Source organism: Oncorhynchus masou, chromosome 1 (assembly GCF_036934945.1).
Source record: "Oncorhynchus masou masou isolate Uvic2021 chromosome 1, UVic_Omas_1.1, whole genome shotgun sequence".
Lineage (NCBI taxonomy): Eukaryota > Metazoa > Chordata > Actinopteri > Salmoniformes > Salmonidae > Oncorhynchus > Oncorhynchus masou.
The window spans coordinates 61411232-61438712 of record NC_088212.1 but is presented as its reverse complement, the minus strand read 5'-3'; the positions used below and the strand labels follow the sequence as shown (position 1 = coordinate 61438712).

At 46.1% G+C, this 27481-nt stretch overlaps 1 protein-coding gene across 1 annotated transcript in view; it reads right to left on the bottom strand.

Moving 5' to 3' along the window:
* Positions 1-4225: 4225 nt before the first annotated feature.
* LOC135547541 (A disintegrin and metalloproteinase with thrombospondin motifs 18-like) overlaps positions 4226-27481 on the bottom strand; it is a 46819-nt gene continuing 23563 nt past the window's right edge. Inside the window, exons 13-23 of the mRNA XM_064976633.1 lie at positions 21738-21910; positions 20113-20243; positions 19860-19983; positions 18860-19104; positions 14944-15064; positions 14325-14451; positions 8185-8389; positions 7189-7383; positions 6568-6801; positions 6012-6201; positions 4226-5911 (exon numbers count right to left, since the gene is read on the bottom strand). Of these exons, the coding sequence (XP_064832705.1) occupies positions 5793-5911; positions 6012-6201; positions 6568-6801; positions 7189-7383; positions 8185-8389; positions 14325-14451; positions 14944-15064; positions 18860-19104; positions 19860-19983; positions 20113-20243; positions 21738-21910 (1864 nt within the window). The 3' untranslated portion in view covers positions 4226-5792. The remainder of the gene's footprint in view (positions 5912-6011; positions 6202-6567; positions 6802-7188; positions 7384-8184; positions 8390-14324; positions 14452-14943; positions 15065-18859; positions 19105-19859; positions 19984-20112; positions 20244-21737; positions 21911-27481) is intronic.

Here is a 27481-nt window from a genome sequence, read left to right as displayed (position 1 = left end):
TCACAGCATTACATTGATTAATTCAAAGGTGTCAAAAGGAAGGTCTTCCGAATATACATTACGACAATTTAAGAGTCATGAAATTCTGCAGTGTGGCCTTGGAGCAAGGGAGGGAAGGCAATGCCAGAGAAAGAGAGTGAAGGAGAGAGAGAAGGAGAGAGAGCGAGAGAGAGCGAGAGAGAGAGATTGAAGGAGAGAGAGAGAGAGAGAGAGAGAGAGAGAGAGAGAGAGAGAGAGAGTGAAGGAGAGGCAGTCAGAGGGAGAGAGAGAGAGAGAGTGAAGGAGAGAGGGAAAGAGAGAGAGAGTGAAGGAGAGAGGGAGAGAGAGAGAGAGTGAAGGAGAGGCAGTCAGAGGGAGAGAGAGAGAGGGAGAGAGAGAGAGAAAGAGCGTGAAGGAGAGGCAGTCAGAGAGAGACAGAGACAGAGAAAAAGACAGAGAGAGAGAGAGGAGGGAGAAAGAGAGAGGGACTGAATCCTTTGCTGTTACTTTGCTGCTGTTTCCTCTGCTCAAGGTCAGAGCGTGATCCGCTAGGCTCGGTGGCTGCAGCTGGTGCCCACGGGGATGTGGATTGTAATCAATTCTAACATTTCAAGGGGAAAATGATGAGAACGAGTTGCTCAAAGGAAGATAGATGAGAGAGGACCGCCACAAACACACAGATCAATAATATGCATAGCCCAAATTACAAAATACAATAAATAACAGTTTTAATCAATGAGCTTTTATGGCATTGCAGAGGGATGTGGCTGTAAATTCTCCATAAGCAATTCAAGGATTATTTAGAGTGGAAAGAAAATGAGAGAACTCTGAGAAATGTACAGCAGGTGGACACAAACATAAAGGCATAGACACATTTGGCCTTCATGTTGATATGAAGTGTCTGTTCAGGAATGAAATATAACTGATCTTGAGAAGGATTCACTATGAATCCAGATAATTAAACTACGATAATAACATCATGTTTCCATGTACATTTGAGTCATTTGGCAGACGTTCCTATCCAGAGCCACTTACAGTATCTCCTTTAAGTTACAGTAGTTGTTTATGATGTTAGGACACCCTTGTAAAATCACTGTTCAGGATATCAATCCACATTCAGCCTCGATCTACTCTACTATAGGCAATGGCTTGGTTAATTGCACTTTGTAGAAAGGATTGTTTCAACCTTGTGCTCAGATGTTCATTGTGATATTATAGAGTATCCCTGTAATCACAAATGTGTCTTGTAATATGCTCCTGCTGTGTTTTATCATCATGGCCATATAACCAATTAATATAAGACAATGCCCTTCATTAGAAACCAAGTCACATTGACGCAAAAACCTTATTACCTCATGTCGTCTCGCTATGACAACCGTGAGAAACATAGTGTATCAGCTTTATAGAAGTGTACACTCCATGTGGACAGATCGCCTCTTGGATCCACTCCAATCTGCCAGTCCTGACTGACTAACACTACATGGGGTGGCTCTATGGTTTCCGCTGCTCTCTCATAGCCCTGTCTTGCTGTGCTCAATGCAGCGAGACGCTCTAATACGACTGGATCCCCTATGAGAGCGCTAAAGCATAGGTGTCACTCCACAAACCGAGTAGTCTTTCCAACAGGGGGGTTAATGCTGCGAGTCAACCTCTACAAAGTTGGGAAGGTTAAGGAGTCAGGGCTCAGGGGCTGGATTTGGAGGGTACCAGGGAGGGTGGGGGTGAAAGGCTAGAGGGGGTTGAGGGGGGTTTGTGCAGGCTTCTGATTCAGTCGATGTGATGGCAACATAATGGCGAGGTGAGAAGCTGTCAATTCATTTGAGATGGTAATCTGAGAGATTTTTGCCTCTGACAAATGGGGCGAAGGAACCTGCCATCTTTAAATTATAGAAAGATATGGGCAACTTCACCTGACAGCAACAAATGAGGCGTGTGCCTGGGCTCCTGCACAATCACACAGATCTAAACCCACCTGATGCCCTAAGCCCCCTGATATAACCCCACTGGGAATGTCAGACAGACTCCTCACACCCCATCTGACTGTGTGTGTGTGTGTGTGTGTGTGTGTGTGTGTGTGTGTGTGTGTGTGTGTGTGTGTGTGTGTGTGTGTGTGTGTGTGTGTGTGTGTGTGTGTGTGTGCGCGCGCACACACACAAGTATGTGCTCAGTGAACTCTGCCTGACATTGTAGTGGTGATGAGAGCGGTGGCATTGAAATATGACAGTTCGCACTTCGATTGAAGTCTGCCCTTAGCCTGAGCGCTGGGAGACATAGAGAGATCACTCTCGCACAGAAAAGGAGACGCTTACGGACAGAGCTCTGTTCAAATGTGATTAGAATGACTGTCAGAAGTGCGCAGCTCTCCAAAGGTTCATCTCACAGGAAGGATCATAGGTGACTGCCTTAGTGCAGCTGAAGGATCATGGAGTGTGGGGGTTACCACCAAGTTACAACTTAGCTGGAGTTGGTCAGACGGCAACTTGTGCTTCACTGCCTTAAGAAACACCCACGACAACTAGCTCAATGCTCAGTGTGAAAGAAAGAGAAATACTGTCGTCTTTCAGCTTCAAATGAAAATAAAAAACACAGAAAAGGTGACAGACCCATTTGGATGCTGGCAGAGTATATAAAGAGATACAGTACCATGTTCTTTGGAATGAATCATCTCTACAGTGTTTTTATAAATACATGAGCTGAAGTAGATCATGAGGAGAAATAACCAAAGGGTGTAACGTTGTGACAGGTCTGTACGTGAGTGGTGTTTGGGGAGGATGGAGATGACAGAGAGCAGGCTGGTGATCATGGAGGAAACAAAGGGGGCTGTTATGCACAGGACCATGACAAGGCATTCATCCTCCCATGAACAAAGGAAAGAATATAGCTGAAAAACCTCCACCTCCCAGACCCATCGCTACCCCTGAAAATGTACAAAATGGCTGCATTGATCCGTGAGGTGTTTATAATTCACTCTGCCCTGCCTGCCTCTCAGTAGGGTAGTAAGCGTGCAGTGGAAATGATGGGGGATTCCTGCCGTCATGATTCAGGGTAGATAGAGAGAAACGTGTTGATTAAACCCAATCATCCCTCCCGCCGAGTGTGACACAAAAGTATTAGAAGCATCGGAGAGGTAGGGGGAATACATTTTGTCATAGTTTTATTATAAAACTTTGAGAAAAAGTATTAAATATTACACGGATCATGCTCTATAGTACAAGCAGCTCCCCTCTCAACCAATAGTGTTCAGTATCTCAGATCCAATGAAACAGTAATAAATTACACACATTTCCTGTCTTTACAGGTGAAAAGACAATAGAGTATACAACAACTGTACAGGACATAGAAAATAACACGAACAACACATGTGGAAATACCAACGAAGGCTGATGAAAAAACACACATCAAATCAAACATTCCCCGCTCCCATGACCTCCTACAGGCCAATGTGACATTTGAAAGTCTATTTGAGAGCATTAATTCAGCACAATAAACTAGAGATCATTCACACAGACAATTCCCAGGGACCGGAAACTATTTGAGTGGTTTTATAATACAGAGAGAGTACCATCCCTGGTGGAAACTAGTTCATTAACCAATATAACACACAAAAAAAACATAAAATGACCATACGAGTATAGCAAGAAAGGGAGAAGGAACAGTCAACAGTCCATCTTGACCCTTTGTGAGCGTAGGTTGCAGGGATGCTGTACAGAGGCCTGGTGGAGGCAGGGGAGGAAGCTGTGGTACTGGAAGGAATGGTAGCCTCCCATGAGAATGACCGTGTTAGCCGTGAGCAGGCCAGACCAGAGGCAGAGAGAGCCACCACTCAGGAATGTCCTTCACAATCATATCAGTCTTTCTCTCTCTGTCCCTCTACACTCTCCATTCCAAGCCACTGATGGGAGAGCAGGCTGAGGAGGAGGAAAAACAACTCCATGGTCATAGAGCCTCTGACCAGACCAGACATCTCTCTCTGTATGGGACCATCCCTCTCTGGGGAGCAGGGGGAGACGGAGGATCTTTATGATTTACAGCCAACAACATCCTATACTTGAGCCATGCTCTTCCTGTTTCTCTCCCTGCTGGCTGGAAGTAGGTTGCCCTTGCTGTCTGTACAATTGTCTATCCCATTGCCTTCCACATGGCCAGTAGTGCAAAACTGGGATTTACCATCGTGTAGCTGCGATCTACAGGACTTCGTAGCACTGACTGATGCTAAAAATGAAGGTGGTGGTGGGGGGGGGGGGGGGGTCACGAGAGAGGGAGCGGGGGAGTGGAGGGATGCTGACATTTTCTCAAACAAACCAAACAGAGCTGGTCTGGATGGTGAGAGCAGGGGCAGAGTAAACAGAGGGAAGTATGCAGCAGCCCTCTTTAGAGGCCTTTGTTGGTCTGCTCTGCTCCCCCCTAAAGTCTGTCTGCTCCCACCACGCCAGGCTCTGTGACTAATTAGCATTCTGAAAAAGTATGTCGAGAGCACGTGACAACCTCAACCCTGGCTACCCCTTCCTCCCTCTCAACTATGCCGCAAACTCTCGCCTACCACTTCTCTCCACATCTCCCACCTGGCCAGGCAGAGGAAATAAAGCATCTTCTCTGGCCCGGCCCCATCCACAGCTCCCTTTACTAGCCTGCAGACATTGATTTTCATGAATGAGTGGTGGAAGTCTGGGGGATCCTCAGTGGCTATACCCAGCGCTAGTTAATGATTTGGCATCATATCTATCCGGTGTGAGAGGACCTAGGTTCAGTGCTGCTGGCCCAATAGACAGAGGATGTTGATGGGAATGATGGGAAAGAACATAGGGTGTCCCGACGGCTGTCAGAATTGCACCAATATTTTCACAAGAAAGAGAAGGAGGATACCTAGACCGTTTGCGCAACTGAATGCATGCAACTGAAATGTGTCTTCCGCATTTAACCCAACCCCTCTGAATCAGAGAGGTGTATGAGGCTGCCTTAATCAACGTCCCAAGTCATCGGCGCCCGATGGAACAGTGGGTTAACTGCCTTGCTCAGGACACTTGGAGCATACATTAAAATGTGGGTAAACAAATGTTATTTTCTCATACACAAATATGCATGTATTCACAACATGAAGATGTATCGACTGAACACATGTACTGTAAGTACTGTATCTTGTTACACAATAAAGCACCAATCATGAACCATGAGAGAAAGAGGGACCGGGCCTGATAAGTGCATTTGGGAGATGTGATCAACTTCAAAACGTCTTTTTAAAGTTTTACATGTATCATTTCTGTGATAGGTAGCCTGCTACATGTAAAGAGCTTGAAACATGGAGCACATGCAGCACACAGAGCACATGCAGCACATGGTACACCTGACAAATGCTAAAATGACATGTGTGCCGTAATAACTTAAAATGTTGTCTGAAACTAGATGCCTTTACATATCCAAAACATGAGCGAGCTAAAATGCAGATATTCTCAGAGCTCTCTTGATGGCTTTGAGTTAGATGTTGACAATATCAGGACATACAACACATATATTTACACAGAGAATGTCCTGCAATGATTTGTTGCACTGCATTTCCAGTTATGAGATGCTGCGTTCGCATGAATGTCTTTGCCCACATTGCCATCTTTAGCACAACGTATCCAGAAAGTTGGAGATTATTCTCTTTTATTTGGCTAAATCACTGTTAGTCAAGTACTCCAGGAACAGAGACTGCACCTCAGTTCTCTTGTGCATTATGGCCCAAAGTGTATTTTCAACCACAACAACCTTTAGAGTTGTAGCGCATATTAAGCAATTCGCAGCTAGAGGCTCATGGGAAAAGGAGTCCTCCGAACTTATAGCTTTTTGCCATTGCAGGACTTGCAGCACTGATGTCCGTAGAACTTGTGATTGCACACACTGTGCTGAGGAACCAGGTGACACCAGCTGAAGAAGTCGACACAAGACTGTTCGTCTGATGGAGAGAAGATCAGGGGGATCGTGTCAATAAACGCACACCGACAAAAGTGCCAGACAGAACTTTACGATAGTTTCTATGAGTTGAAGTAGATCACCTTTGAGGGCTGGCCCAGGAGCAGGAACAGGAGGAGCAGGGGGAGCAGGACGAGGAGCAGGACAGAAGTGTGTGTTGCAGGCCCGGGAAGTTATGGGTCTCTGGGGGTTCAGGCATCCAGCTGCAGGACGTCCCTGTCTCAGACACTGGATAGAACGGGACTGTACCCCTCCCCCACAGGATACAGAACACTGAGAGAGAGAGAGAGAGAGAGAGAGAGAGGTGTTGAAGATCGTACTTCGAATAGATTACGAATGCATACACCATGTCCATTACCTCCAAGCTATGTCTAGGGAGAGGAGAGAGAGCCTATGTGCATACAGACATCACAGGCCCCCTGATCAAGGGGAAGTCAGATGTCAGACTGCAAGAGGTTGCCTTGGTAGATACTACATACATATACATGAATACCACCCCCTTTGGGCCTGACAACAGAGAGATAGAGAGCGAGAGTCGAGGGCGAGAGAGGATGTTTCACTAAGTCCACATCTATTCAACATGAATCCCCATCATGTCTGGGAGAACAGGCAGGGTGGATGGAGAGTGGATATACATACCTGCTGCCAAGGAGAAGAGTACCAGCCCAGGACCACTGCACTGGCTGTCCTTCCTGGGACGACAGGTCGAGGCTCTGGGCACGGACCCATGCTGCAGGTCTGCTGGAGCTCACCAGAGGGTTTGGGAAGGTTCCTGCACCTTCTCATAGGGAACTCTGTGTAGCCCCCCTGTGAATCCCTCTCCCTACAACGCAGCTCTCTGCTTCTGACACCTGGGCCACAGGATGTGGAGCACTGCGGAGAGAACAGCCAGAGGAGGCACCATTAGCAAAAAGAGAACGGAGAGAATAAGACAAGGCGAGAACCCTCAGAGAGAAATACAGCTGGTCCCCCAGTGGAGAGAACAAGACAAGGTCAGCCCACATCGCCATAGCAACAGTGCTCAACTTATAAAGTGAATGTCTGAAATGTTTGCCTTTGGTATTCAGGCTATTTGCTTTGTTTTGACACAGCATCAGCACTCTGGATGTGTATGTTCGTCACAAATGCATTTCTGTCTAGACAATCTTCAATGCATGTATGGGTTCCTTTGTGCGCCGGTGTGTACAAGGTTATACAAAGTATGTGTGGGTGTGTTTGTACAGCATGTGCGTCTGTCTGTCTGCCTCCGTGAGTCCCTACCTCGCCCCAGGGTGTTGTGAACCACTGCAGCCGGTCATTCTTGGGGCAGCGGCGCACGACGCACATCTCCTGGGCCTTGGGTTTGTGGTGTGGCTTACACATACTGTCCGGCACCACCACAGCCTTTGCTCCGGGGTCAGTGCTCCTGCAGAACACGCCGCGCTTCCTCATCCCACGCCCACACGACTTGGAACACTGAGAGGAGAGCGGAGGAACAGAGGGTCTGGTAAACTCAGGCTGAACTCATACTGGGAGGCATATGCTCAGTGTTGCGTCTGAACCCTGTGAAGGATGCCGTCAATAAGGGATGAAGTCAGTGCACTAAATCACTCGGAGCTCTCTCTGCAAAGAGACACACTCAACTTGAGAGAACTCTCAAAGACAGTATGACTTACTGTAACAGTGTAGGCCGGGTATGTTTGAAGTATTGAATAAGACGTGAAAAGACCTGGAATTAAAGTAATTTTATTTGTATCCTATACTGTGCACTGCTTAATAAAAGCATATACATCAGATAATGCAGTAAAGAGAAACGCCCCTCCAGGTATCTGCGGTATCACTGACAGACAGGCTTTTATAGAAACAAAAGGAGGAGATCCCAGTCACTACTGACTAAGATGGAGAACACTGTCACTGATCATGACTAGGTATTCATAGCCTCTATAAATCTGGCTATGTCAGTTTTGCCCAGCCAACTAAATTGAGAGACTCAGAATAATGGCATGTGATTAATGATGATAATATGATTGAAATAGTTCTCTGCAGTCTCTGTCCTGTTCTCAGCCAGTGACTATGCAATTAACCATGTGTCCAGCAGAGGGCAGAGGAGTATTTTCCCCCTACATTAGGCCACCACAGACATTTGCTAATTAATTGCAGTGCTAGCTGACACATCTCAAAGTCTTACAGAATCAAAATAAAAATAAAGATTTCAAAAAACAACCTTTTTCTAACTATAATAGGCAGTATATGGGCATGTCGCAAAGTGTGGCCTACCTGTGACCAGGCTCCAGAACTCCACTCAGATAGGCAAGCCTGGGTGTGGCAGGGCTGCACCTGGGCTGGGGCGATGACCGGGCACAGGGAGTGAGCCACCACCTCCTCCCGCTGGTATGTCACCTTACGCAAGCACTGGATGTGACGAGTCTGTTGCCCGCCACCACAGGACCGACTGCAGGGCCCCCAGTCCCCTGTCGTCCAGCTGAGGAGCGAAATGGAGAGAGATGTGTCAGCCCAAGTACCAAACTAACAAAATGCTCCTCGAAAAAGAGTCACTGAATTATGAGAAACAGAATGGCGGTATAGCTCTTAGAATGACTCATAAACCTGCACATAATCTCACAGTCACAAACACACACGCAAAATAACTGCTGTACTCAGCAAAGTCATCTGACAAATGATTCGGCTGTATACATTCCCCTCCTAAACTCTGTCATAAGCGTGTCAACCACATGACACAGATCCCTAATCCTGGCAAGGAACCACTGATTTCCTCAATCTGTATAATATATGTTGGGTCTAAATACACCCATCACTCTCTCCCCTGTGCCCACAGGAAGTACAGAGACACACGCACATATAAGGCACATGTGCTCGACAAGCATCAGTACCCACCTCTGCACGCAGCACAGACATGAGAATCTAAACATAAACAGTACATCACTGGGGACGATCTCCCAGCCATTCGGGTACCTCTAAACCAGGTGATGTCAGAGGAATGCCCTAAAAATGGTCAAAGACTCCAACCACCCAAGTCTGGAACCAACAGGACCCTGAACAGCTTCTACCCCCAAGCCATAAAACTGCTAAATAGCTCGCCAAATAGCTACCCGGATTATCTGCATTGATCATTTTTGCACAAACTTTTTTTTACTCATCACATACGCTGCTGCTACTGTTAATTATCTGTCATTTCATTCCTCAATTACCTCTTACCCCTACACATCGACTCGCTACTGGTACCCCGTGTACACTACCAGTCAAACGTTTTAGAACACCTACTCATTCAAGGGTTTTTCTTAATTGTTTACTATTTTCTACATAGTAGAGTAATAGTGTAGACATCAAAACTATGAAATAACACATATGGAAGCATGTAGCAAATAGAAAATAGTAAAAAATAAAGAAAAACCCCACACCCAAGTGTTCTAGGTCGAACGTTACATACACTTAGGTTGGAGGCATTAAAACATGTTTTTCAACCACTCCACACATTTCTTGTTAACAAACTATAGTTTTGGCAAGTCGGTTAGGACATCGAATTTGTGCATGACACAAGTAATTTTTCCAACAATTGTTTACAGACAGATTATTTCACTTATAATACACTGTATAACAATTCCAGTAGGACAGAAGTTTACATACAAAGTTTACTGTGCATTTAAACAGCTTGGAAAATTCCAGAAAATTATGTAATGGCTTTAGAAGGTTCTGATAGGCTAAAAAAGTATCTATATCCACAGTAAAACGAGTCCTATATCGTCATAACTTGAAAGGCCACTCAGCAAGGAAGAAGCCACTGCTCCAAAACCGCCATAAAAAAGTCAGACTACGGTTTGCAACTGCACATGGGGACAAAGCTCATACTTTCTTCGAGAAATGTCCTCTGGTATGATGAAACAACAATAGAACTGTTTGGCCATAATGACCATCATTATGTTTAGAGGAAAAAGGTGAAGATCACCATCCCAACCCTGAAGTACGGGGGTGGCAGCATCAAATTGTGGGGGTGCTAAGCTGCAGGAGGGACTGTTGCACTTCACAAAATAGATGGCATCATGAGGATGGAAAATTATGTGGGTACATTGAAGCAACATCTCAAGACATCAGTCAGGAAGTTAAAGCTTGGTCGCAAATGGGTCTTCCAAATGGAGTCAAGGTACTGGAGAGGCCATCACAAAGCCCTGACCTCAATCATATAGAATATTTGTGGGAAGAACTGAAAAAGCGTGTGCGAGGAAGGAGGCCTACAAACCTGACTCAGTTACACCAGCTCTGTCAGGAGGAATGGGCCAAAATCCACCCAATTTATTGTGGGAAGCTTGTGGAAGGCTGCCCGAAACGTTTGACCCAATTTAAACAATGTAAAGGCAATGCTACCAAATACTAATTGAGTGTATGTAGACTTCTGACCTACTGGGAATGTGATGAAATAAATACTATTATTCTGACATTTCATATTCTTAAAATAAAGTAGTTATCCTAACTGACCTAAGATAGGGAATTGTTACTAGGATCAGGAATTGTGAAAATGTATTTGGCTATGGTGTATGTAAACTTCCGACTTCAACTGTATATAGCCAAGTTGTTACTAATTGTGTAACTATTATTATTCTTATTATTATGTTTTACTTTTCTATTATTTCTCTATTTTCTCTCTCTGCTCCCGAGTGGCACAATGGTCTAAGGCACTGCATCTCAGTGCTAGAGGCATCACTACAGACCCTTGTTCAATCCGTGCTGTATCACAACCGGCCGTGATCGGGCGTCCCATAGGGCGGCGCACAATTGGCCCAGCATCGTCCCGGTCAGGGGAGGGTTTAGCCGGGGTAGGCCGTCATTGTACATAAGAATTTGTTTTAACTGACCTGCCTAGATAAATAAAGGTAACATAAAACAAATGTAAAAACTGTTGGGAAGGGATGTAAGTAACCATTTCACTGTAAGTCTACACCTTTTTTTCCCCAAGTATGTGATTAATAAAATGTGGTATGATTTGTGTACAACATACTAAAACAGTGCTAGGTTTCCACCATACAGTATAAGGCTAACCTTATACAGCCGATTCTCACCTTCAGTTAACCCCAAAGCTCCCCTCAGAGCTCCCCTTAGCCCAGCTCTCCTCTCCCCTGGCCTGGTCTGATCTGGCTGTAGGGAGGGACGGGATCCTACACTTAGCGTCTCCACTAGTTGTGGCCTTCTGGTATCTGTGGATCATTCTCAGCCTCTGATGAAAGCAGCCAGTCTCTAAAATAGACTGTGTCTTGGCATTTTGGGCGTAGGGAGATTAGCGCAAATGACTGCTCCGACTACCACATGACCAGGGGCATGGAGGACGGACAGCTGACTCAGTCGAGTTCTGAGGCTTCGCTGCCGACCAGCCACTCCTACTGCCCTTCTGTCAGACCTTTCATTTCCCTTCAAACCCATCTCTGATAAATGAGGGAGAAGGCTAAACTGCAATTTTGAGGGGAGAAACACGACCCGTCTAGCAAAGCACCGGTTCAGATTTCTCTTCTCTCTTTTTTTCACTGCCATATAAATAACAATATGTCACTGGAATGAGCTTGAATTACTGTGCTTCACTGCAAACCAATGTTGGCTTTAGCTGTAATTTGTATTTCTGGAATCTTTCAATAACTCCCATATTTCCAGCCATACAATTTAACTTGAAAAATGTTGGGAACATTGAGAAATACTGCATCGCTTTACATTCGGGCAGTGGTTACATTTTCCTGTCATGGTGCGGGCTGCATTTCACTGGCAAACGTTGACTTTCCATCTGATGCACAACCTGTTACTATACTAACAATCTATTCAAGTGCAAAGTAGCGGTTGCACAGCAACCAACAGCACTTCAGGTTAGTGACTTCAAGCACCACTCTAAAACAGCAGCCTCTCTGAGCACCTCCTCCTACTCCCTGCTCTGGGCCTGCCTGCTGAAGTCTCCCCGTTTCCCCCGGAGTTTGGTGCACGTGCCACAACGACCCAGGATGAGCCAGATAAGTACCTCTACAGCTGCAGCCTGCCTACAGGAATCTTCTTCAGAGCACTAAATAAACTATAAACTAAATAAATAATCATGTCAAATAAATAAAAAAGGAAGTAAAAGTAACATTGGGAGACAGACAGAAGAAAGGAGAGAGAGAGAGAGAGAGTGTAGAAACGGATGCACCAGGGGAACTGCAAAACTCTTTAAGGCATTAACATTTATCTCTCCGGTGACATCCTGGGCTGGCAGATAAAAGTTGGCTCCTAGCAGGCCTCGTGGTGTTTGATCTCGCCATGCCTCACACTGCACAGTGACTGCTTGAAAGCAAGTGGCCCTTGCAGGCAAGCCTGCATTGTCTGGTTGAGGCTGGGGCTCTAGACCGGTGCTAAGGCTGGAGTTGGCGCAATAGGGCTGGGACTCAGTGCTGGATTCCTGGCTGGCTAGACGGATCTGGCCCTATGGGGATCCAGACTCTCTCTCTATAATAAAACATGGACAGACCTGTCAGCACTGCAGATAGTCGATGGAAAGAGGCCTCTTTTACGCTCCTCCTTCTCTGTTTTTTGATAGCATGCCCGTACAGTTTGGAAGCATTTGTAAAAAGGTATCCCATAAATCCTGACACTTAATCAGCGGGAAACAGGGTCCACTGTTTCAGGAGTCTGGTACTGATGAACAGGACTCTGCTCGTGGATTTATGTTGATGATATCATTCACCTGGACGGCACACTTCCTCTCCAACTCACACGGGGGGAGGTCATTAGTGGTCTGGTCCATTTAAACCTTTCCCCTAGATAACAGATATAGTTTGACCCAGATGACAGGGAAGAAACCCCCTCTCAAATGGTGGGAGCCTCACAGAGAAAGAGTGGCAGCATGTTTAAGTCGTAACTGGCTGGTTATTAACCCTCTCAGAGACAGGCGGGCAGCACAGTCTCGGGTCTTAGCCTTCTTCCATACAGTGACGGAGCCACCTGTGAAAATGTGACGTGGTAAAAATGTGACCGCAGCACATATACCAGAAGAAGAGAAGGTGATCTCTGTGGTATGTGCCCCTGTCACATTTTTACGACGATAGTCCCCTGAACACAGAAGAAAGTGAGTGGTTTAAGTGGTCTAGCACCAGGCCTACAAACATGTCTCGAGAGATAATGATGTAGAATAGAATGATGTACCAACGCACTCCCCAAGATGCAACAGTACTGCGCTGACACAACAACACACACACACCAAAGGCACTCACTGACTCCCACCAGGCTTAGAGTCGTTTCAATTACCCACTGTTATTGAACGATTTGTCAAGATTTTGACAGGGAAAGCTACACTGGTTATTATTGTTTCTTTAAGGAAACAGTTGTATGGTCCTGATTTCCCCCTCAACCCACCATCACTCATATACGCTGTACTGTAACGTGAGTGTAGGGGTGGGACATCAGACAACACAGGCAGACAACAACAAGGAGAGGATGACAGGCGGGTGGCGAGAGAGAGAGAGAGAGAGAGACGTTTGTCATCTCTTTGTCAGCGTGTCAGGCTCAAAGAGTCTCTCTACTGACTGGTTCATGGCTGTTCCTTTGAAGATGGAGCATCGTAAATCGAGTCAGTCCCATAGGAGCTGAATGGATTGTCACTGGAGCAGAGCCGGAGTGAAATTCATTCAATATCCCAACGTTTATTTGCAAAGTTGAGAATTGCATCCAGTATCTGAAGAAAATGGTTGGTGTCTGAAATAAATTCCCCGAATGATGAGATCAACCAAAATGTCTGAAAGGATTCCATCCTGATGCCCAGTAAGTGTTTGGAAATTACTTTTACTGGTCTGTCGTGGTTGTAGAACATTGTTGACGATCCCAATTTAGCAGACAGTTGTTAATAATGGGCAAACAATTGAATCTGTGATCTCTGTCTGACTTTTTCTAGCATCTTCATTCTTTGTCTCCGGTGGTGAAGACCACTCATTGAGGAGAAACGAGAGGCTGTGGAGGTCTTCTTCAGAGTTGTCTCTGTGCTGAACCTTATCAGTGCGAGCAGTACTCAGACGGTCAGGCAGGGTGAAACTGAGCATGAGTGGGGCTGGGGCAGCTCTCTCCTGTGGCCTGGTCCAGAAGCTGTGGCTTTGAGCTGGGGCCAGTGCTGGGAAAACCAGGTCGGCCTGCCCCTGTCTGAAGGGTATGTTAATCCCGTTTGGTTTGGGGGCCGGAGCCTTGGGTAAGGAACGTACGGGGCTCTCCAGCAGGACGCGACAGGGAGAGAAGGCTGAGTGGTCCCTGCCCGCAGCAAAGAGACCACACCAGCATCCCGGACCAAGCCACAGCAGCTCGCCAATGGAACTAAAGTACAGACAGTAGGCTGAGGTTGTGGTATGTGTCTGTCAGAATGAGAGAGAGAGACAGAGAGACAGACTGAGAAAGAGAGGGTTAATTACTAGGCTGGGCAGGGCTGCGTGTTGCACAGGTGAGAGCTGAGCACTGGTCGGGTCTGAGGGTTGCACTGTGTCGAGTTGACTTGGGTCCGCTGATCTTGCAAACAGATGGCTTTTGTCGAGATCCGACCTGAAAGAGAGAAAAAGAGAGAGAGAAGGAGAGCGAGGCAGACAGACAGACATAATCATTCCTATCAGTTTGCCTTGTCTTTTACAAACACAGAAAAGGTCACACACAAAGCCCACACTCTTCTCCCGTCTGAGCAACATGGGGGGGCTTGACAACTAAAGTAAAGTATGAACGAAATAGTGACTGGGTGCAGATAGCGATCTCTGCTCTACGCTTGTCTAGAGCTCTCTGTCTGCTTTCACCCTCCCTACTGGGATAGAGTGAATAGAGCAAGGGAGCCACTGATCCAGGCTCACATATAAAAACACACACATTCGCTGACATACATTGATGAGTGAATAGGATAGAGTACTCAGGGAGGTCTGTAAAGGACCAAGGGAGACCGATGAGCCAGAATGCACTTCCTGCTAGCCCAATGCACCACACACATATACACACACACACACACACACACACACACACACTCATGGAATTCTCTCATCCTGGGCTCACCTCCAGCACACGGGGCCGAGCAGTCAGAGCGAACCACTCCCCATGTGTAGTTGGGTTTCCTCTCACTGCGGGGCAAGGTGTACTCCCACACCACACCAGAGTTCTTACCCTGCAGCAGGATCTGAGGGAGGGAGGGAGAATATGACAGTGAAGTATTGGATCTGTATTAGCACCTTCACAAGTGTGGTTAGCAGTCATTCCCCTCCCTGCCAAAATAGACAAGGCTAAGCATACCCTGAAGTGGTTCCAAGCAATGGACCATAGAGAATGACAATGAAAAACTAAGACATGTGAAGTGGCAGTAAACTGGTGACTTGGTGACAATGGTGTTGTGGAACTGTGTGTGTGTGCGTGCGCATGTGTGTGTGCATGCAAGTCTTTGTGTGTCTGTGTGTAGCCCTTGTAAGGGTCCAATAGACAAAGCTCTGTGACTGAACTGAAAAGTGACCGCTTGGCAGACATAGATGTTGGATTATGGAGCACAGGCTGGGCTTGCTTCTAATGGAGTGGAAAGCTCTCTCTCAAAATGAAGGGCTGCTTTGTTCCCCATAGACTTGGTCAAAACATTTTGGGGTCAATATTCAAACCGCCAAACTGATGGATTTGTTGACAATGCCCAGCAGCAGTGACACTGATTCAGGCATGCAAGCAAATAGCTAATTATTTACCTATTACAAGTAATTGTCTCTCATATCAAACTAACATTTGTCTCAAATGTTGTTGTGTATATAAACCAGTAAGACACACACACACACACACACACACACACACACACACACACACACACACACACACACACACACACACACTTTACTACAGGGGGTTCAGACTTTTACAAGCTAAATATGCTAACAGCCTCAGCTCTCACTGTAGATTATCCCTATTGTAGTCCAACTAGAGCAAAGGCAGGGGGTTTACACATGGAGAAGACATCTGTACTGGGATCAGATGTCTGAAGGAAAGGTCCTCCTGTTCAATGCACTGGGATCAGATAAAATGACTGTACATCTGTCCCATGGGCACGGTCAGCGATATGAACTTTATGTGCATCCGGATAGATGTTGAAACATGCGCTCTCCAAAGCTCAGTGAAGCAGGACATACGAACATGAGACTGCTCTGTACGGGCTCCAGAGGCACTCTCCAGTGAGTCCACAACAGGTAACAGAAACCACGAACCTCGGCAGTAGGTACGGTGAGAAGCGAATTGGATTTAAAGCGTTATCAGAGGAGTCGTTGCAGAGGGGGTTTAGTGGAAAGAGAAAGTGAGGTGGAAAATGTTGACTTAGCTATGAACTTAATAAAGCTTTAAGCTAACCCCCAGAGCTTCCAGGCTAAATATATTGCCCTGGACCTGTGCCATTGGACCCTTTCACACTAGCCTTTCCAGGACCGGTCCAAATTTACTGCTGGCACTGCACAGCAAACACAAGTTCCAGAACGCAGCCCCAGGGGCTCCCCTGTCCATCTGGAGACCTGACATCAGACACAACATGAGACAGCTCTCCCTAACCCTGCCTGCCTGGGATAGTCCACAGTCCTAAATGCCCTCTCCCCACCTCCACCGCCATCCAAGCCTCAACCTAATTCACTGTGCATGACTTCTCTCTGATATGCCGCAGTGGTTTCAAACAGACAAAAACCCAACAATCTAACAACATCTCATTTTGCCATTCTCACATGACAAGGGTAGATTAATGCATATGAAATTAATAATTCATACTTTGTACCAGGGTATATTATTAATTTCACTGTAGCGCTCATTCGGCTAAGGGGGAAATGATGATGAATTACAGAGTGGCAAACATGGCTACAACTCCCCAGCATCACCTACTGCCTGCGTGCTGCCCAGGTCCACAATACTCTGCTCTCGACTGACGTGACCCCACCAAACACTTTGCCACTTTGTCAATACAGAGGATAATCCCTATTCTAAGTCAAATAACATCTCTAGAGCTCACCATATGTTGTGTCTCGTTTCTCCCTGCCCTTGCCATTCTCCAGTCTGGTTAGGCTATATACATGAACACTGTCAGAGTTTACCCTCACCACTCTTCAACATTTGTTTTCATGAATTGTTTCTAGCCGAGTCAGGGTCTCAGAGCCATCAACATCGTTCTAGTTTTCCACGACAGCATAAAAGATCTGCCAGGCTCAGTGGAACCCAGTTTCCTTCCCTTTCTGCTAGCTTTATAATTTGGAACGCATTTAAGTCTCACTCTCTCTCTCTCTCTCTCTCTCTCTCTCTCTCTCTCTCTCTCTCTCTCTCTCTCTCTCTCTCTCTCTCTCTCTCTCTCTCTCTCTGTGCCCTGACCCAAGCTCTTCAGATCTATACAGATCAATTGCAGAATTCTTTTAATCTTTTAAACTGGGTCCCTCTCTTCTTTTTGTAATTACGGAACATACTTAGAGAGATTAATGTCCTCTCATCTGCAGATCAGCAACCTGCTACTGCTAACCCTGCTACTGCTAACCCTGCTACTGCTAACCCTGCTACTGCTAACCCTGCTACTGCTAACCGCACTAGTGGACACATGACTCAGGCTACATGGGAGAAACCACGTCAGTGCAGCGAGCAGCATGCTGTTACCACACTCAGAATGGAGCACTAAGCACTTTAAAGTCCATCAAATCAGGCCATTTGAACTTTGTGTGGTGATGTAAAGCTAACAAAAAACATGTAGAAAAACATTTAGAAACGACATGGTCAAATCCACTCTTTCTGCAAAATGACAAAAATTACTGAAAGGCATTCCAGGGATTTTACTATGGCATTTCTCATATATTTATAGGCGCCATTTAAACTTCAGCTCTCAGTTCACAGGCAGCCTGAGGCCGAGGGCTTTGTCCAAACTAGCTTTTACATTACTTTCACCTTGCCTTTGGTGGATAGATAACAGACCAAACTTTCCAAACTCACCTGGTTTTCCCCCTCTGTTTTTAAGAGTTCAAAGGGCATGTGAAAAAAGCTTGCCACCGTTTACATAGCTATCTGGGGAATATATCCTCTGCCTCTCAACACCCTAACTCTTAAATATACAAACTAAAGCATGAGCAACCTTGAGAGTCACTTATTCTCCAAGGACAAATCAATAACACTTATTTTCATTCGACTGTCAGGAGCTTAATTTCTATTCTTTTCGACCATCAGTTGCAGCAGTGAGTGACGACAAGTAAAGGCTTGCTTTTACCTCAGAGCTTAGGCCTCTGCTCTGACAGGTAATACAGAAGAATGTCCTACGGGTGTGTGAACTGTGCAGTGTCCAACCAGCTGCTGTGTCTACATCCTTACGTTTTAAAAGGAAAACACTAAATCATAGGATCACACACTCGAGCATGTGACACATAAGGTGAGGTGTCCACTTTGACCTTAATGGTGAATATGGAAGCACGACGGCCCGTTTAGCCTAATTGACCACTTTTTCTCCCTTCTCTGGCTTCCGTGTTGTTGGTTTTCTCTCCCTCTCCCTCTCCCTCTCCCTCTCCCTCTCCCTCTCCCTCTCCCTCTCTCTCTCCCTCTCTCTCTCTCTCTCTCTCTCTCTCTCTCTCTCTAACTCTCTCTCTCTCTCTCTCTCCCTCCCTCACTCCCTCACTCCCTCCCTCTCTCAGTTAAAGCCGCTGGCCTGGTTTCAGATTTTTTTTTCTTTTGCATTAAGTGCACAAACCTGGAAGTTCAAAGCACATGGCGATCTGTTTGAACCCCAGACCTCTTGATTATAGAGACAAAAGCCCTGACAACATCAGAATCAGGACACAATTCGTCCTGAACCACTCGTTTTCTCTTTTTTCCCGCCCACCCTGCACTACAGCCCGGCCTTGTTTTCATCTGGGTGAACATCCGAGCCCTGTGCCAAGGCCCTGTCACCGCTAATTCGGTAACGGATGTCAGGGTAGACGGGGACGGAGGGGCAGCTTACTTCAAAGACCAGGGTCTCATTAGTGGGTCCAGCCGTGTACAGGCTCTCTGGGTGGTTGAAAGAGCGCTGATAGTCAAACACCGTCCCACCGAACTGGAACTTTCCAGGCCAGTCTACTGTCCAGTCCCCTGTCAGATAGTACTTCCTCTTCAGGGTGCGCACAGCCAGGTAGCTGGTGGAGATCTCCATCTCCTGAACAAGGATGCTCCGCGCTCCAGGTGGGATGGTCACCATGGCGTAGTATTCTGAACAGGGAGAGAAAGAGCTCATTTACCTTCTGAGAGTCAGGATATTGATTTATTAGAGATTCCTATTTTGTACAACATGGCAACACTCATTACACTGTCCTGGGTATATTCAAGTATTTCACTGGGATGAATTATCATCAAGACCAAACCCAAAAGTTGATTACCAGTGCAGAAAACACCTTTCAACTAACAACTTTCCCTGGTTTTAATCTTACCTTTGTACATTGTATTACACAGTGTTTTATATAACATGATCATATGGTGCTGTGTTTTCAGTAAAGAGGTGAGACAGTAAGCTTAATTCACTGAGACAGCATAAACCATTATAACTCTGCAGTATACGGCTGCCCTGGTGTAACGAAGCATGCAAGCGGCCACATAAATAACTTTCCACTATATTAGAAGCAACCCCAGCCTGTGCTCCATGACCCAACAACTAGGTCTGCCAAGCGGTCACTTTTCGGTTCAGTCACAGAGCTTTGTCTATTGGACCCTTAAAGGGCCACACACAGACACACATACATACACACAGACGGTGATCTGGAAAGGTTGCTCTTAGCCAGTTGTGAGAGTATAGTATGAGGTCTGGAGGAAGGGACCATCTCCCCCACAGTGGCATCTGCTAGAGAATTCATCCTATGATGTTCAGATAACTCTGCCCCAATGACACTGTGCCAGAAATGTCCGACAACAGAGCTCCCACTCTCTCCCACTGCATCAAATTGACCCGTCAGTCTTCCCGCTTGACGTACCGTTAGCTCTGTGCTGGAGGACGTACTGGCCTTTGAAGAACTTGCAGGTGGAGTTGTCCCCTCTACAAACTCCACAGGCATCCAGAGTTGCCTTAGAGCCCAGCACCTGGTCACAACCCACCGGCTACAAGATGGAAGAAACAGAAGGAACTTGGACAACACAGAAGGCATCCTGGGTCCTACATCACATTCAGTAGACTTAGATGTAGTCAATGAGTTGCTGTACATAATGTTCCTCAAATCTGCACTTTACCTCACAGACTCCTTCGATGCACAAGTCCCCTCTGTGGTCTGAGCAGGATGTCCCGTCCTTGACTTTGCTGGCCATGGCAAAGAAGAAGTCAAAGTCCTCGGCGATGCAGTACAGCTTGCAGATATCCTCAGCTGCAGAGGACATAGAGAAGATTTAACAGGTGTTATAAACAAGATCATGGAGGTTACTGCGCACCTGTGCATTAACCAATTCCTCCTTCCCAGGTGTGAGTCTCCAGGACTACATAAAGAGCACAAACCTCCGTATGGCCTCTATCTGTCACTGGTACACCCAATATTACAATGTGGGGCTTGGGAAAGGCCTATGGTAATGAAGGAACCGTACTCGCCAATTGATGAGGGCAAGCTAGGAGCCAATCGATGGAGTAATGGTGAATAGGGTATTCAGGATTCTATTGTGTTAACGATGCATGTTCACCACAGTGCAATGTACGGACCCTCTGGGGACTGAAGGAGTAGCAGACCTCTGGCAAAATTCCCATAAGTCAGACCTGAAAGGCTGTTACAAATGGGCCCATAAAACAGGAATGCAGGGAGGGCAGCTTCTCCACAGATCTCACACAGAGTTCCAGACATGGGTTCCGGATTCTCTGTACAACACACAGTCATAGTCTAATGACAGGGGTGTTACCAGCATTATGGCAACAGCCTAGTGACACAGGGGCATCATTATCTGACCAGCTTCAGTTATGGGACTCTCTTCCATTACAGAGGATGTGAACCACTGAATGCATTCCAGAAGCATTTCTATTGGACATTTAATGTTAGTAATTCACTTCCGTAGGCCAAGTCCCTTGATTTCATGAAGTCTATTGGATTTGGTGCTTAGAGCCCAGTTAGACTGCCCTTACCTCCTGATACCTCGGCTTGTCCTCTGAAATGGTGCCACGGTCAGACACTACAGGCTGCCCTGGGGGCTGGGCCTTAGGGAGAGTCCCTCCACAGGGGGAGAGAGAGGGAGGAGGGCGAGCGGTGTGGAACCACTCTACAATCACCGAGGCGACCATTCAACTCAGTCCCCAAGAGGCTTTTCGGGATCGGCTGCTTGCATCTTCATGAATCAGCGTCTCACTAAGGTAAATGGGGTGACAGCCAAACTCTCTCTCTCTCCCTCCCTTCTCTCTCACTCATACAGTATGTATGCTGTAGACACAGGTAAAACCTGCCTTAAGGGCTTCCTTTATAATATATTCCTTCTCCCTGAGAGAGCAGGTGGCTACATGTTTCCCATGTAGATTAGACTGACCGGTTATCCACAGCCCTCCTAGGCATGAGTAGACTGATACATATGTAGAGTAGACTGACACATTGATATGGTGCACATGAGGCACATTTTTGGCTTCAACGTTAAAATTAGTACACCAGGTTTGTCACAAAAGATTCAAAATGTCATCCTAATTTGAGAGTTGAAACAGGACATAACGCTCTGATTAATCTGCAATGCTAATTAAATGCACTTTTTTTTAACAAGCCTGTACTGTATTAACAAACAGTGAATCTATCAAATCTGGCTGAATGAGGTGCATTCTAGATGGACTCTATTTGCTCATTCAACATTTACCCTGTTCCTAATTACAGAGGGAATTGAACAAATAGTTGCCATACCTTCCACCTTGGTGTAGGGCTTCCATTTGTAGTACCATCCCCTGAAGGGTTTGCTGTTGTACTCAGCACACTGCTGAGCACGGAAGTCCACTCCGCTGGGCTGGCACGGCTTCGTGTTACACAGCTGGTTGAGACGACTGGAGCCCTGGCAAAACTTCCCGTTGTGTTGTGGCCTAAAACAACACACAATTAACACATGTAGACCCAACACAGATGTGGCATAGGTTAGGGCAGGCATTCTCTTCTCCTCATGTTCAACACAAACTACCTCAACTAACCTGTTGATGTACTTTGTGCATGCAGGTAATGGTGAAGTGACTATGGATAGATAATAAACAGCGAGTAGCTGCAGTGTACGAAACCAGTGGGGGGGGGTCAATGTAAATAGTCCGGTGGCATGAGAAGGGACTCAAGCCAACATTTCTAGGGCCCTGTTTTGACAGTTTCAAAGCAGAATGAAATAAATCACATTTAAGACAAAGTATACAATGACAGCCTCAAAACAACACTACTACTCAGGTTAATGGGTTTTCATCCAGGTTCCCAACCACTCCTGTGAAGACAGCAGCCTCAAGTACCTCCAGTCTGCCACATTAGTCTGCCACGTGTTTGATGTATTTGATACCATTCCACTCATTCCCCTCCAGCCATTTAACCACGAGCCCGTCCTCCCCAATTACGCTGCCCCCAACCTCCTGTGGAACCTACTCACACCGTTTCCCTGTTGTGAGCCTGATAGGCTGTTTTAAAGTGGAGTGGTGCACTTCTTGGGCAGGCTTCCACTGCCTAACCTCAGAGCAAATGAATCTCCGTTAGGCTCCTCCTGCTGGAGCAGAGCCAGCATTCACTTACATCTAAGTGAATGTGTGGATGTCGGTGTTTGTGTGTGTGTGCTTGCGTGTTCACACATGGGGATCAGTGTGTTGTTAAATGAGAAGGAAAGTCTTCCATGATTCATTCAAGTGACTGGGTAATAAGTCTTCATTTCAAAAGCCCTGGGTAGATGTGTGTGCATTAGTAGACAGTCTGGGTTCAAAATGTCAACCGAAATAGAAACAAATAAACACTACACTTGTCATAGTCACCTAGACAAGCTCTGGGAAATATTATTGGATTTCATTGCCAAGATCAAATATGTAAGCTAACACAACAACAACATCAGCTCAGACACTAAACAGCAAAGCAAAACACAATTACAAAAAAAAACACTATTTGTGGTAAAGCATAAAACCTCAAACCACTAATTCCTTTCAAACCACACACCGCAAAAATATGATATGCGTATTATGTTCAGCAATAAAGCGGCACACACTCCATAATTTATTTTACTGTCAACACTCGATACACCGACAAATGCGAGTGCTGATAACAGTGGATTGTCACACATAAAACCTGGATGGCAAACCTCTTTCTGGTGCGTCCCAGAGCTGCTCGGAAGGCCCAGAATGACAGGCTCTATTAAAGGTGTCTGTGTAAACCTCCTGTTTGCAGAACACCACTCATTTTGTGTGCAGAGATCTGGGCCTGAGCTCCCAGTCTGATCCTATTAGGGCTTAGGAACGGAGACACATAGGCCCATATGTTAGACTGCTTATGAGGTCTGCAGACAACCAGACGTTGTCGGGTTCTAACGGGGGTTCGGGTGCTACTTGTTTCATTCAGGGAGATGAGGTAAAGGATCATTAACTACATTCAGCCGCTGGCAAACAAAAATATTGAGCGGATGGTCAGGGGGCCGGAACGTAATTACAAATCATTTCTAGACGGCAAATTGACCGCAAGAAGCCCAAACAGATATAATATTTGACTAAAACATAATCATTTCAAACCTTGCTTACATTTTTATACGATCAAATACATCTCTCTATTATGTGTGTTAATACTTTGGAGCAGATTTCAAACATGTAAATCACTTGGAGCTGATTTGCTGCTGTTTTTATAGTCTTTCATGTCCAACAATTCAATTGTTTTATATATTTAAATTCCAGAAGAATTGGGGTGGCCAAATAAAATCACCCAAAACTTTTTGGATAGCTGACTACTCACTCACATGCATACAGGGGGGGTTGAACTTCTTGTTATACCTGTTTTATTTTCTTCTCTCTCTCTCTCTCTCTCTCAACAGATGCTGTACCTCCAGCATCCCAGAGGGACATTAAATCTCACGGCGACAGCTATGAGTCCAAATTTCAGTGGCCTAGAGGTCATCCTGTCTGGCTAGTCGTCACCTGCTCTCTCCCTTCCCCCTCTTCCCCCTCCTCCCTGTCCCTCACTTAGCGACCACCACTACACAGGGTCATCTCTCTCAGGCTCCTGACCACCCCTAACCACCACTACACAGGGTCATCTCTCTCAGGCTCCTGACCACCCCTAACCACCACTACACAGGGTCATCTCTCTCAGGCTCATCTCTCAGGCTCCTGACCACCCCTAACCACCACTACAGGGTCATCTCTCTCAGGCTCCTGACCACCCCTAACCACCACTACACAGGGTCACCACCCCCACCCCTAACCACCACTACACAGGGTCATCTCTCTCAGGCTCCTGACCACCCCCACTAACCACCACTACACAGGGTCATCTCTCTCAGGCTCCTGACCACCCCTAACCCACTACACAGGGTCATCTCTCTCACTCACCACTACACAGGGTCATCTCTCTCAGGCTCCTGACCACCCCTAACCACCACTACACAGGGTCATCTCTCTCAGGCTCCTGACCACCCCTAACCACCACTACACAGGGTCATCTCTCTCAGGCTCCTGACCACCCCTAACCACCACTACACAGGGTCATCTCTCTCAGGCTCCTGACCACCCCTAACCACCACTGGACCTTTGCTGCCCTGCTTCCTCACCAGTCACTCCGCACTAGTATTCCCACCTGAATCAAAGGCCTGCTGGATCACACTCCCCTCTGTGTGGTGCGGAGCCCCCAGTGAGCCCTACTGACCTCTCCCCTCGGGGCCTACTGGACCTCCCCTATGCCAGGCTGCGATTAACCCAGGGGTCTGCAACCTGATAGCGTCACAGGCTGCACACACTGTCACGCCCTGATCTGTTTCACCTGTCTTTGTGATTGTCCCCACCCCCCTCCAGGTGTCGCCCATTTTCCCCATTATCCCCGGTGTATTTATACCTGTGTTTTCTGTCTGTCTGTTGTGAGTTTGTCTTATTTCTTCAAGTCTACCAGCAGTTTGTGTCTCAGATCCTGCTTCTTCCAGTTTCTATTTTTCTCGTCCTCCTGGTTTTTGGCCCTGTCCTGACCTGTACCTGCCCAGCTGACCACTCCGCCTGACCTGAGCCTGCCTGCCGTCCTGTACCTTGGCCTCTACTCTGGATTATCGACCCCTGCCTGCCTTGCCCTGTCGTTTGCCTGCCCCTGTTTTTACAATAAACATTGTTACTTCACACAGTCTTCACTTGGGTCTTACCTTGGTACCTGATACACACTGCCAATAACTGCTGTGTTTTGACCTTTGTAAAGCATCTTTAAGAGCCTGTCAGATGCTGTCGTGAAACTGATCATCACCGGTCCCATGCAACATTATAAAGGGTTTTACTATCAAACACCAACCTATGTTGCCATATTTATCAAGACTGTTCATTCATTTAATCTGCCAGGTGATTGCTGCGTTCAGAGGGGGCTTCCCTCACTACAAATTTCAAATGAGACTGATAAAAAAATATATAATTTTACAACACCTGCAAAGATGTGCGTTAGCGCCCTATCGACAGTCTCTTCGAGATGATTTGAAACTTTTGAGACTGTTTTAAAAGGTCTGCAAACAAAGATATAATATTTACTGAATAGAATTGCATAATACATTATATAATATGTTCTGTGGTTTTTGAGGAGAGAACATATTCTCCTAATCTGTAAACTACATGGGGATGTTACAGCCTGATAGCCAAGATAGATTGAGGGCAATCTATCTCCAGAACCAGAGATTATACCAAGATTGGGCTGCCAAAATAATCTGACAGATTGCTTCAAATATACTCTCCTGTTCTCACGGATCAGAGCTAAAATGTGATTCAAGGGGACAAACAGATCCAACAGTCCAATGGTGAAAGGGAAGACACTGTGCTCAGAATGGAGCTACTGTATATATGATTCTAATACTGTAATCGACAGCAAACTGTCAGAAACACAGAAAGTAGTCAGCAGAGAAGTAAAGTATCATTTATATTAGATTTTTCTATTTAACTAAACAAGTCAGTTAAAAACGAATTATTATTTACAATGACGGCCTACCCCGGCCAAACACTAACGATGCTGGTCCAATTGTGCACCGCCCTATGGGGCTCCCAATCACAGCCGGATGTGATGCAGCCTGGATTTGATCCAGGGACTGTAGTGACACCTCTTAGCACTAAGATGCAGTGTCTTAGACCGCTGCGCCTAGGATCTTAATTTGAGACAGTTTGCTACAGCAGGAAAATAATCCTGCAGCAACAGGAAATGTAAACTATTATGTGGATTATAATTAATGGACATTTGTGTATGGGGTTTGATGCATTTTTCGTAAGGGAACATTTTAAAGTGGAAATTATAAACTTCAGAAGCCTTTTTAAACATCAAATACTCTACAAGTTTTACATTTCCTGCACTGCAGAAAAGTTATCCTGCAACAGGATGATCAAACTGAGGTCATGTTGGTTCTGTAGGTAAACTAACAATTCTAGGTCAGGATTCGCCATGATTCCCAATTCGCAACATCAACCAGGATTTAGTGGCTGCTTCATACTTAAAAAGACCTCTTAATTGCCCCAAAAACATTTTAAAATCAACATTACTCTTAAAGTGGATTATACTTCTATAGCTCCATGTATGGTCTGTCTGCTAATCACTGACTGTATAATGTGCATCGTTGAGGGTCTGTCTGCGTCTGGCTCCCCAGGCTGGTCCAAGCTGGATTAAGTGAACAATCAGGTACAGCAGAAAGGACAGCACCTCACCAATGTCAGTCCTCCAACACATATATGGCTGGTTGACTGGACAGACTGTTGGGGGGGAGAGAGGGAGAAGGAGTTTCCAACTCTGTGCTGAGCCACTACATCCAATCCAATTGAGGGTTCCCACTTGTGGGATTTTGTATTTCTTTTGCTTTTGTCTGCATGTATTGATTTGAGGTACCAGTAAAAGCCATTGAGACGTTACGCCATTAACGAAAAGAGACATACGTAAGTGAGGAAGGTAAGGTGGACTTCCCATGACACATAGTTTACACACAGTGACAGCATAGGAACACCTGGGCCTGGGAAGGTTACTCTATCATGCCTGTGCTGAGAGGAGAGGTCCTCCACCAACCTGCTGCAACTGTTGGGAGGAAACATCTGGTCTTACACCATCAGACACACACACACACACACCCACACAAACACACACACACTAAACTGTCCTGGAAATCATATCTGCCATTACATTTCTAAATCATAGTCTTATGAAATTACATTTCTCGATCATAGTCTAATTGGTGTGGCTCACAGATCACCATATTCATCAATATTATGGAACAACGAAATCAGTGTTCTCAACACACTGGAAAGGTTTGAGTTGAGGTCTTCATTATCATTGACGCAAATCAAAGTGGTTGAGTGGCTGGATGTTATCCAGTAGGCATGATCACATCCCATCCTGCAAGACACAAACCTGAGAACAAGCCAGATGCTTAGAAATCTAAGCCACCTGTCCATCAATAATGTCCCTCCTTCTTTCAGCTCCTTGTCCTTTTCTGA